Here is a 12,061-nt window from a genome sequence, read left to right on the forward strand (position 1 = left end):
CGCCCCACCTTCACTTCCTTTATAGGAAAGGAGGACAGAATACGATAGAGCTGCAGGAAATATTTTAGCTAGAGAGATTGCGGCTGTTCCTAGATTTCCTGGAGGGGAGGGACATGAAGGTTAGAGGTCGGCTCGTGTGGAAAAATGGTGGCGCGGGAGGAACTCCGCGTGGTTCGCTGCGGCGGGAGCTGGTTGAGCGGGTGTCGCGCGGTGTTTTCTGCGGATTCGAAGTTAGTAGAATTCAGAGTTGAAGAGTTTTTTTCTTTTCTCTTAGGCGGCGAGTTTCCATTACGCGAAAAGCTGCGATTACAGGAAGGATGGTGTTTATTTTATTGACATGTACCTGCGCGCTTGCAATACACTTGTATATAAAATGCTTACACTTATACATTCTGCAGACATATAAGCGGGAATATTCAACTGATTGTAGTGGTATGTCTTTTCTGAATAGATGGTCGGGTTATATGCTGTTGATATCTTTAGGCAACTGCTTTTGACCTCCAAAAATTTACTCCCTCTTTAGATGAATTTGCAGTCGGTAATGTCACTTCAAAAGGAGAAAGTGCCATAGGATCTGCAGTTGGAATGTGGCTTCCCTTTTATTACGATTCGTGCTGTAATCTTTAGTTTTTCTGAATAGAGAATCTAGATTTAGTTCTCAATTAGATCCATATCTATAGAAATTCTCAGGCATCCAGGTCATAGTTGTCCCAAAGATGCCTTTTCAAGAGGCAACAACTCTGAAAAAGCACCTTTGGGATTCTCAGTTAGGTCAATATGTTTGAGCATGTAAAAATAGACACACAACCCTTTTGTTTTCCTGTAGACTAAGGACATCACTTCTTTGGGATTTTGGCTTGTAAATTTCAGGTGGTGGGCCTATATTTTGTTTTGTATTGATGTGAAATATAAAATAATACAAGTATATGAATCTTAATAAAATTATTATTGCTTCATAGTTATTGAAATACCTTTATCATGTATTCTGCTTTTGAATGAATGCACCCTAGGTTTAATACAGAGTTTTAGTGCTGATCTGTCACATAGTTTAGTAGATTTTGAGCACCTTTTTATTTTAGTCTTTTAGCTTTAATGTTAAAGATCTGAAGAATCATGTTCTAATTCTAATTAATATGCAGTATGTTGTTAGAATTACATAGATGCCTTTTAAATTATTATTTTTGAATCATTTACAGGTATCTCCTATGTGCTTCAGGTGACTACATTAAAGTCTATAGTACACTTACAGAAGAATGTCTACATATCTTACAAGGTCATACCAATCTAGTGACAGGAATCCAGTTGAATCCTCAAAATCATTTACAGGTTGTTATCGGTTTGATTAAAGCATTTTTTAACTTAATTCTTGCATGTCATTTCATTCAAACATCATTGGGTTAGACCAGACATGTCAAACTTGTGACATTGTGTGACGTATCGGAACTTTTTCCCCATTACCGGCAATGGTGTGGGCATGGTTTCCTTGTGACACGTCCAGCCTGCAGACTATCAGTTTGACACCCCTGGATTAGACTAACATATAAAGGGCTAATAATTGAAAATTGAAGTCTGCTGAAAGTAGGATTAACGATCACTCTAAATTTGGCTTTAACTTTTCACTGTCTATGGCTTTTACTTTTCACTATCTAGAAGGCTAAACTTTTGGATCAAATTGCTGGACATATATCAGTCCAGCAGCATTAACTTACTTGTTTCTTGTGCAGTTAAAAGTTCCATGCCATTTGAGGCCTGCACAATTTAAAACAAAATTAGGGAAACTCTTCTAAATTTTTTGGATCTCAATTTCCATTATCTCTGATGATTGAAGATTCAGCTAGGATCCCCCCCCTCTCCCGGGCTTATTTTTGGAGTAGGACTTGTATTAGGCCCACCCCCCAAAATCAGGCTAGGGCTTATTTTGGGGGTGGGTCTTATTTTCAGGGAAACACGGTATGTGCACATGATTTTTTAGCTAAATGAATGCTTTAGCCAATACATTAAAATTATCACATGCTATAATGTCATAAATATAGCAAGAGCCACTAGGAGTACTGAAACTCAACATTTTTTTCTACATCTATCTACATTGGAACTTATAGATAACTTCTTTTTCCCTCTTTCCGTACTAGCTTTATTCATCGTCTCTAGATGGCACTATTAAACTCTGGGATTTTATGGATGGAATTCTTATCAAGGTTTGTTCAATTTTCCTTTTCTTTAATCTTTTACACATCACTCATAATTTATGCTCACAGAGATATCAAATCACAGATTAATAAATAGATTTGTACCTAATGATGCCAAAAATACCCTTGCTTTCAGCAGTTAAATTAAGTAATATGCATTATCTATCATGGGATTATGTTAGGTGTGATTTTTGTATGATGGCCAGGTTATAATATGCCATTATCATGCAAGCCACATGTTAGCTAATGAAATCATTTACTGCACATGAAATGTAATCCAAGACATAATTTAAAGTATCAAACAAAATTTATCCAGAAATTCAAATGGCTCATAATGATCTTGAAGGATATGCAAACCTGGCTGTTCAGGAGGTTTTGGGGATTTGGGATGTTGTGAGCCTGTTATTTTTCAATATTGAGATATTGTTTAATGTCATCAATGTTCCAAATTTATATGTTTAGACAAATGTTCATATTAGTAGATGTTATTTTTTACTTTATTATTATTTTAACCTGATATATAGATGGCAAGTTTTTATGTTTTTCAGTGGCTTTTAAGACTAGAAAAAATAGTATATTATCTTTGGTTATGGTTGCTCAGTATGATTGTTATTACAATTTTCTTGCAGTAATTTCAGTTGTACTGGCATAAGAGCAACTATGTTTTAACCAAGCCAAACCAAAACAATAAACCACGTTGGGAATATGGGACAGGGAGTATTTTTTCTTGTTCTCCTACTTTCAGAAGCTGCTTGGAACTTAGGACAAATTGTATGTCTTGCCAGGATTTCATCTTGAGATTGGCTGAGACTTAATAGAGATATTGTGTTGCTGTGTTCTTTTCTTCCAGACATTTGTTGTTGGGTCTAAACTCTTTGCATTTTACACCCTTGCAAGTTTGGAGAATTCTGCGTTTATCATCATTTCAAATCCTAACGATGAAAAATCAGGTATGTTGTAACCTATGTCTATTTTCTTCTGTAGATCTTATGTTCTCGTAAACCTCTTTAAAACTTTGGTTAAAGAATGGAAGTCTAGGGTAAAATAAATTCACTGCTTGTGGCACTTTACCTCTTGTATTATGAAAAATAAAAGTAGGTATGTATGAGCTCTCTTACATTCTCAGAATTACTGACTTTATTTTAAGGTTATTTTCCTCTCCCCAGCTCAGGATTGCTAACTATTTGACAGGATTTTTAGATGTATACTTGTGGCAAGTTGCAAAAACAATATGAAGCGCTGCGATTGAATGCTAATAATTTTATTATGATGTTTTTGTAAATTAGTGATCTAAAAAGCAACCTATCAATGTGATGTTCATTGACTTTCCATGATGGGTGAAATGAAGGAGCATCATGAATTTATCCCAAAACTGAAGCCAAAGTAGATTTTTCTAAATGTAGCTCCAATTCTTTATCTCTCTAGAGAGAATTGGGAGATGGGGAGAGCAGGTTAGGAAAAATTTCTCTTATGAGTTCAGTGAATGTGTTCTATAATTCAAGCCATAGGAGAAAATGATTTATGCATTGTACTAAAATGCTGTTTAATTTTGATTCAATATTATATGTGAATCTGATTGTTATTCCTTAATCAGCAAGCCATGATTAAATTAATATCTTACTGTCAGCTCGTATCCATTTGTACCAATTTATTAATAAGAAATATTTATTTCACCAGATACGTTTCAACTAATGACAGTGAAACTTCCAAAAACACCCGATCAAGAAGTAGAAGCCAATGAACTAGAAATGGTTTTAAATGGTGTAAGCCAGTCGCCCAAATGTACTGCATTTGGAAGAGATGTATGTATACTTTCTTTATTGTTATGCTGTAGCAAAAATGGCTGATCCTGTGGAGATGGGTTAGTGGCTTGGTAATTCCCTGTTGTCACTTATGGGAGGACACCATCAGTCATCCCACTCTTTTCCAAAATCTGTGCTGCCTTTTTGATGATCAAATGGTCAAAAATTAAAAGTTTTTTTTTTTTTTTTTAAAAAAAGCCACTACTTTCGGTCAGGTAGTGCATGGCTAGCTGAGGAATTCTGAGAGTTGAAGTCCACGAATCGTAAAGTGGCCAAAGTTGGGGACCTCTGAGGTAGTGTATAGGCAAGGGACTAGAGTTTTTCAGGCTTTTGTTCCCTCCTTGGGAGGTAAACCAATTTCATCAAAAATAAACAAGATGAACTCTGTAACAATCTATTTTAGTTTTAAATAAATGCAATTCTCCAAGTAGACCAGAAGATGAATGGATTTCTGAGTCTACTGTCTGGCAAGGAGGATACCTGCGTAACATACACATTATACCGAGAAATGTTTGGGGTAATCAGGCTCCAGATCATTCTTTTTATCTCTCTGATTAGTCTGCTGCAGGAGAAAAGCAAAAGTTTGGGCACCTATCTATGACACGGGTGATAAAAAAATAGATGGCCTGTTCAGGGAGTCAACAGTGCTTTATATGTCTCAGTTCAGCATACATGCTGTTTCCTTTCTTCCTTCCCCAAAGTTCCTTCATGGTAAACTTTATAAATTACAGTTTTTTTTCTTGACTAAAGCCTTGCTCCCTGTCCAGTTTGTGATGTGGAAACGGTTCATTTCAGTGACAGCTGAGTTGCATTATCAAACATGTAACCGCTTGGTGTTTTTAACAATGGAATGAGTAGCCTAATGATTTCCAGATGTCTTGTTCTACAACTTCTACGATCCGTTATCATGTATCATAATGACTGAGGCCGATGAAAGCAGGTCCAAAATATTTGCAAGGCACCAGGTCGCCTCCCGGTGCATGAAGTCACTTTTCGGGGGTTGCTTTAAATTAATGGGCTTCCCAACTGTTCTAATTATTTTTATAGTCAAATGAATGTTTTGATCTTGACAGGCATCTTGATGTAAAGATTTAAGATCTTGACAGAAAGTAAATCCAAGTTCATACCTGGCCCCAAGCTATATTTTTCCCTTGATTTTGGCTTATTACAATTTATGCACTCATCCGTATATTCTAAAGCCCCGGTTCGCAACTTAAAGTGGTATTTTCAACAAATTGCTTAAGCAAAGTAAGATGTAAGTTGAAGCTGGTTGAAATCTCCAACTATATTTTCATTATGACAGGGTGAATATGTAGTATCAGTCTGGAAGCTTCGTCTTGTTGTTTGTTTCTTCAAGAAGAATAAGATTTACAGGTGAGAATTAAAAGCATAAGTTGACTACTGTGTAATATCCAAAGCAATATGAATCAGTTCTTCTTTACTTCCTCTTTTGGCTATAGAGGGATGAATCTGTTGATTTGAGTTTTTTAAAAAAAGAACATCCAATTCGGGTTTAACCAGTTAATTCAGTGTTTCTCAACCTTGACAATTTTAAGGCATGTGGACTTCAACTCCCAGAATTCCACAGCCAGCATTGCTGGCTGTGGAATTCTGGGAGTTGAAGTCCACATGCCTTAAAATTGTCAAGGTTGAGAAACACTGAGTTAATTGATTAGATTTTCTGTAAGGATGTGTGGCTACTACAAATAAAAACTATTTATAAACCAGTAACGAAAGTGCTTTTTTGAAGTTTCTGGCTTCATCTTTAAAGCCATGAATGACAAGGGGGCAGGATACTTGTCTCCCTCTGAGGATGTCTTCCTGTTCCAGCAGGTTGAATAGGGTGAGCATGGTCCAGGTTCCTTCCCTTGAATATTTCTGCCTAGTGCAGGGGTAGGCAACCTTGGCTCTTTTATGACTTGTGGACTTCAACTCCCAGAATTCCTGAGTCAGCCTGGCTCAGGAATTCTGGGAGTTGAAGTCCACGAGTCATAAAAGAGCCAAGATTGCCTACCCCTGGCCTAGTGGGGCCTAGGAGTGTGGCTTTTCGATAGCCAGCCCTGTCCTTTTGCAACACCCTTTCCCCTTAAAATTTGACAGGCCCCTATCCTGCTGGCCTTGTGAAAACCTAGGAAGAGGTTTTTAAAAGAAGGCTTTTAACACATCCTTACTATGTATAGGAGATGGAGCCCTGGGAAATCTTATGTTTTTTTTTTTCCTAGGTGTGTCAGGAGCATTGGGAGATTCTTTGTTGGATTTTAATGGCTTGTTTTTATTGTTTTATTATTGCTTATAAGCTGCCCAGGATTCTGATTCGTAGGATGGATGTATATATAAAACTTTTAAATAAAAATAATTTGGCGATCCAGAAATGTATTCTATTGTAATAATATGAATTTGTTTATTTGTACTGCCCATCTTGCCTAGAGGCAACTTGTTGCGAGTTGTTGTTATGATTTGCTTTAAATAACAACATGCAATTTGAAAAAAAATGCAAAAAGATCAAATTCTTACCACTATTTGGTTGGCCCAGATTTTAAAGGTTTCTGTGGATATTGAGTAAGCATTTTCTATTTTGGCTTCTTAGAATTCTTTATTAGAAGAGAAAGAGGTGGAAAGGTCAAGTATCTTTCAAACTCAGTCCTTAAATGTTCCAGAATTTCCAGTCCATTCAATTTCTGTAGCTGGTATAATTGATTTCCATCCAGGACAGCAATGAAAGAGAAAGGAAAATAGATTAAGGGAGAAATTAAAAAGATATATATGTTCTTCTTCATAGAATCCATTCCTACCTCCCAAACCTTTTGAACATAGGAGTGTCAAATAATTAAGTTGGAAGATGGCTGGACTCCTGAACACCAAGCAAATGAAATGCATGTCAAAATAGATACAGAGATGGCAGAAATATTCTGAATCAGTTTCTGAATAGACTTCAAATGGTAGTCTCATGTAGACGCTATTGCAGTCTTCTACCTTTGTGTTGTTACATATGCTGCATTCTGGTTAGGAAATGGCTCTTGCAGATAGCATTTTAATTTTGTTAATTTCTTGGATAATTCTGCTTAATAGCTGCAACTAACTAAGTTCTAACTTTTATTTTTGAAGTTTCTCTATAGGTAAAAATCTTAGAAATGCTTCAACCAGCTATTTCACCTGTGTAGCCTGTCACCCAAAGGAAGACTGCATAGCAAGTGGACACAAAGATGGCAAAATTCGTCTTTGGTGAGGCAAGCATTTGTTATTCTTGGGATTGGCAGCTGTTTCTAAGCACATACTTCCTGAAAAATGTAAGGTCAGAGTAATAACCTCTGGCCACCAGTATACCCAAGTGTATGGCAAAACTGTATTGCCTAGAATAGATCAAGGGTGTCCAACCTTTTGGCTTCCCTGGGCTTCATTGAGTGAAGAGGAGTTGTCCTGGGCTGCATATAAACCATATATAGTTAAATGTATATAGATAGCAAACCTCCATTATGGTCTTGGGGCTACATTACTAGTTGTCCAGGGCTGTACGCAGTCTGCAGGTTGAGTGTGCCTGGTCTAGAGCTTGGTAAAAAGCTGTTTTCCAATGAATTCAATGCAGATTGCAAGATGGCACTGATTTATTGCAAATTAAGAAAAATGTCACTCTGAAGAGATTGGAGGGGGATTCAATCCATTACAGATCACAAGATTATAAATAAAATTAATACTGTCAAGCCCAGCTTGAAATACCACATTGCCAACGGGCTTGTACAGAGAAATAAAACCTTAAACGAGCCTTGACAATAAGCAGCATAGTGCTCATTCTTGGAAGACTTGTAGCAGATGTTTCCTCTGATAGTAGATTAAATGTATTAACGTTCCTAAATTTTAATCAGAGGCGATGATTATCCTTCATGGGAATGTGGATTAATAATATGGTATGAGGCTGCATTCAGAACATAACAAAGGAAAGATTTTTTTTTTTCAGAAGGCTGTCGCAATTAGAGGACAGTCTTCTAGCAAAGAATTCAGATTTGCAGGGATATTGTAGTTAAAACTACTTATCTTAAGTGATGGGACTTGCTTTGAGATCATCCTTGGGGCTAATGACAACAAATGTATGCAAAGCTATGCAAATTTGATAAATCAATGAATGATAGCAGGAGGCGTTCGGTTCTTAATCCAGATGTTTTCTATACGTAAGGGAAAAAAATGAAATAGTTTTTGATGGCATTGAAAAAAGCATACATTTCATTATACCAGGGGTCTTCAAACTTGGCCCTTTTATGACTTGTGGACTTCAACTCCCAGAATTCCTCAGCCAGGCACGCATGCCTGGCTGAGGAATTCTGGGAGTTGAAGTCCACAAGTCATAAAAGGGCCAAGTTTGAAGACGCTTGCATTATACGTTTGGATACACACTTGATTCAAAACACTAATCGAGAATGAAATAGAAAGCTGGTATGCTTGTTACAAGGCACCATGTTCTAGCACATTTGTTTTACAACAGTGTCTTTGGACCCAGAAAGTTCCTTGGGATGGGATAGTTTAAAAAATGTCTAGATGGAGGCTTTTGTTGCCTTTGGCAAATGGCTCTTTATAACTGGTCACATCCACTGTAACACTTATTTTGTGAGTAGACATGTCTCTCATGACAACTATTTTGTATGTGACAGAGGTGTGCTCTCAAAATTCCAAATCTGACCCATCCCTGAGCAATTGTCTTCTGTACTCTTCTCTGAGTCAAATGTAAAGGTTTTGCTTTTCAAAAATGCTTATTACTTAACCCTTTACAGTAGTTTATACCCAGGCAAGTGATACACCTGTGAAAGCAGATATGTGTTTTCACCTATATTTTCTTTGGTAGGAACTAGGGATAATGTAAAAAGTAAACATTTTTACTTTGCAAGCTTAAGAATTAAAAATATGTAGCCCAGATGCCTTCAGCTTAAGTGTCTTTGGATACATAGATTTCAGTGTCCTCAGTTCTCTGTATTGGCCACACTGGCGGGCCAGAGAGAGAAATTCACACCACTGGATTGGGGAAAGGTTGGTTTAACACTTGACCAAGTGATTTGTATATTAGCTCCTCTTTAACTCTTGAGAAGTTAATAGCAATTCAATGTGTTTTTTATTCCTACAGGAGAAATTTTAACCATAAGAGAGAATATACATTTTCTACAATGCACTGGCATCACAATGAAGTTATCGATCTTGCTTTCTCTGTAGAAGGTAAAATTGCCCGAGTTATGAAAGCCCAGTTTTAAGAGGGAATATTTTGGGGTATTCTATATGCTACTAATCTTTTAAGCATACACATTTTGATGACCGGCAAATATGCAGACTGCTGAAAATGTAACACAGAAGCATCAAACATATGAGAAAAACAGTTTGATATGCTAAATACAGGTAGTCCTCAACTTATTACCATTCGTTTAGTCACCGTTCAAAGTTATGATGAGGCTGAAAAAAGTGACTTATGACCACTTTTCACACTTACAACAATAGCAGCATTCCCATGGTCACGTGATCAAAATTCAGACGCTTAGCAACTGACTCATATTTATGACGGTCGCAGTGTCCCGGGGTCATGTGATCACCTTTTGCAACCTTCTGGCAAACAAAGTCAGTGGGGAAGCCATATTCACTTAACAACCACGTTACTGACTTAACAACTGCAGTGTTTCACTTAACCACCGTGGCAAGAAAGGTCATAAAATGGGGCAGAAATGTTGGGTTCCATTGTAGTTGTCAGTCGAGGACTACCTGTAAATCTATCAAAGACGAGGTTTTAGAAATGGTTTCACAGCAAAAACAGAATCAAGGTTATGGGTTGATTAATGGCAAGGTAATAAAATGGTTATGCCTGTTTATATCAGGGTATGTAAACAGGGAAGCTGAGCCATTCCCTAAGTAGCTGGGGGAAAATCAGCTGTCTCTGTTGGAAAATTCTGGACCTTGCCAAGCACTTGAGGTGGCCTCTGTGGTGTTTATTTTATTCTTGGCTTCTTATTTGAACAGGAAAGAGGAAGAATTTTGCTGTGTGGCAGCAGAACATATTTTTCTGCTAACGTAAGCAAAGCGTTAAGGTTTGGCTTGAAAATCCTGCTTCTTACGTGAAAAGAAAAACCTTAATCCCTTGTTAAAGCAAATGTTAACCATAGCATTATAGAAGTTGAATTTTGGTTTGTGAGACCTGTTATATACAGAGATAAAAAGATATGCTCATTATACACCTTTCCAGCAGGACATTTATCATACAGAGAGCTGGCACAATTTGGAGGGAGTCAGTTCACTGAGCTCATTCCTCAGTCATTTTGTGCAAGATTGTGGTCTTATAGCCCTTTTTATTTCCACTTAGTATGACAAGTCCTCATAGGATCCAAATACTTGTACTGGCTACTCAGCCAGAGCAAGAATTGGCTTTACTTCTTATTAGCAATGGCATAAATGTAAAACAATTTAAATCACTGGAGTACATTGAAAACAATTGAGAACCGCTGCTCGGTTATTCTTGGCTTCTTATTTGTTATTCTTACTGTAAGTTATTATAAGTTATTCTCTTATTGGTTGTTAATAGATTCATCCGCCCTCTGACTCATTTTTTTTTTCCTTTTGTTTGGAACAACAGGCACTAGCCTCTTGAGTGGTGGGATTGAATCAGTGCTGGTTCAGTGGCGAGATGGGTCAGATGCTAAAAAGGAATTCTTGCCTCGTTTAGGGGCCACAATACAGCATATCTCTGTCTCACCTGATGGAACTCTTCTTTGTACTTCACATTCCGATAACAGTAAGACCAGACCGGGAAGATTTGTCATTGTTTTTTGGTTTTACATACGAAATTTATTATAATATACGGGTAGTCCTCAACTGGTCGTTTAGTGACCCTTCAAAGTTACAGCAGATTCCCCCCCCCCATTACTTGGTCCAAAAATTATGGCTGCTGCAACTCTGCAGTGGGGGGCTGTTGGCCTCCAGATATTTTGGAGTCCAGTTTCCATAACTTACTGTGCTGATTAGACAACCTAAGCTGACATCTATCAAGCTCTGATAGCTACATACACCCGATCCATGTTGCACAGGAGGGAGTTAGCTACTTACAGTGACTTACAGTACAAAATGGTCCTGCTACCTTATTTTAAAGTAATTTTAATTTTGAACAGCCTTCAAGAATAGCTACACATTACAGTGGACTACTTTTGAGGTCACCTGACATTTGATTATCTTCAAAGCCTTATCCTAGAACAGGGGTGTCAAACTCGCAACGTGACGTGTCGTGATGTATCACGACTTTTTTTTTTCCATTGCTGGCAATGGGGTGGGCACAGTTTTGGCATGACGCATCCGGCCTGTGGGCCGGCAGTTTGACACCCCGTCCTAGAAAGAGGTTTGCTGGCCTCTGTGAAAGCTGCTGAACCAAAGTATTGTCGGTTGCTGCTTCAACCAAATTGTTCCAGGCCCAATTACAGAAATGCTACCAAGATTTAAACAGCCCTCAAAAGCAAGCTCTTCCCCCCCCCCCCAATAGAAGTATCTTCTGATCTAGCAGATATTCTGAATTGTCCAGTTGTAGATGATAACTTTTCTCTACCTTCTGTGAGCCTTTTTTTTTCTTACGTTTATTAACTTCTTTTTATACACACAGAGATAGTAATCATACATAGCAACCTGAAAGTTTCTGCAGTAATTCAAGGATTAATCAAAGGTATGTAGGGTAAAAGGTTTGGGGATGGGGGGGGTGGGGGTGGGGATGGAATTGTGTTTTGTGTTTTAGGAAAAAATGGCATTCTGCTTCAAACCATTTTTTTTTTATTTCAGGCAGTGATGTCAAGACTGGTTTGATAGTTGATCCAAGAACGAAAGCTTTGGTTCTAAATGGCAAGCCTGGACACCTGCAGTTCTATTCACTGCAAAATGATAAATTATTGTACAATGTAAGTTAAATTAGTGAATATGTGATAAAACCTTGTAAATTCAGGGAAGTTGCTAGTTTACAAAAGAGCTTGTGTTTCCATTCAACCAGTTGAGAAGGAAAATACCCAATATTGACCTCATAACAGGCTGAAAAAAATATATTTTATTAGGTAAATTAATATCAGGGAACTAGAA

At 37.5% G+C, this 12,061-nt stretch overlaps 1 protein-coding gene across 4 annotated transcripts in view; it reads left to right on the forward strand.

Annotated features, from left to right (window-relative positions):
• WDR75 (WD repeat domain 75) overlaps nt 1–12,061 on the forward strand; it is a 27,907-nt gene continuing 15,846 nt past the window's right edge. For 3 of the 4 annotated variants that reach the window (XR_005554043.1, XM_039321919.1, XM_039321920.1), the window contains exons 1-11: nt 1–230; nt 1,197–1,326; nt 2,130–2,195; nt 3,037–3,136; nt 3,864–3,988; nt 5,292–5,362; nt 7,094–7,210; nt 9,096–9,184; nt 10,584–10,742; nt 11,598–11,657; nt 11,771–11,886. Coding sequence is in view for 3 of the 4 variants with exons in the window: in XM_039321919.1 (XP_039177853.1) it covers nt 145–230; nt 1,197–1,326; nt 2,130–2,195; nt 3,037–3,136; nt 3,864–3,988; nt 5,292–5,362; nt 7,094–7,210; nt 9,096–9,184; nt 10,584–10,742; nt 11,598–11,657; nt 11,771–11,886 (1,119 nt within the window). In the remaining variant the exon portion in view is untranslated. The remainder of the gene's footprint in view (nt 231–1,196; nt 1,327–2,129; nt 2,196–3,036; nt 3,137–3,863; nt 3,989–5,291; nt 5,363–7,093; nt 7,211–9,095; nt 9,185–10,583; nt 10,743–11,597; nt 11,658–11,770; nt 11,887–12,061) is intronic. The other variant, XM_039321921.1, reaches the window with a different exon arrangement.

This window comes from Crotalus tigris, unplaced genomic scaffold, assembly GCF_016545835.1.
Source record: "Crotalus tigris isolate CLP2741 ecotype Arizona unplaced genomic scaffold, ASM1654583v1 scf7180000023830.6690815, whole genome shotgun sequence".
Classification (NCBI taxonomy): domain Eukaryota; kingdom Metazoa; phylum Chordata; class Lepidosauria; order Squamata; family Viperidae; genus Crotalus; species Crotalus tigris.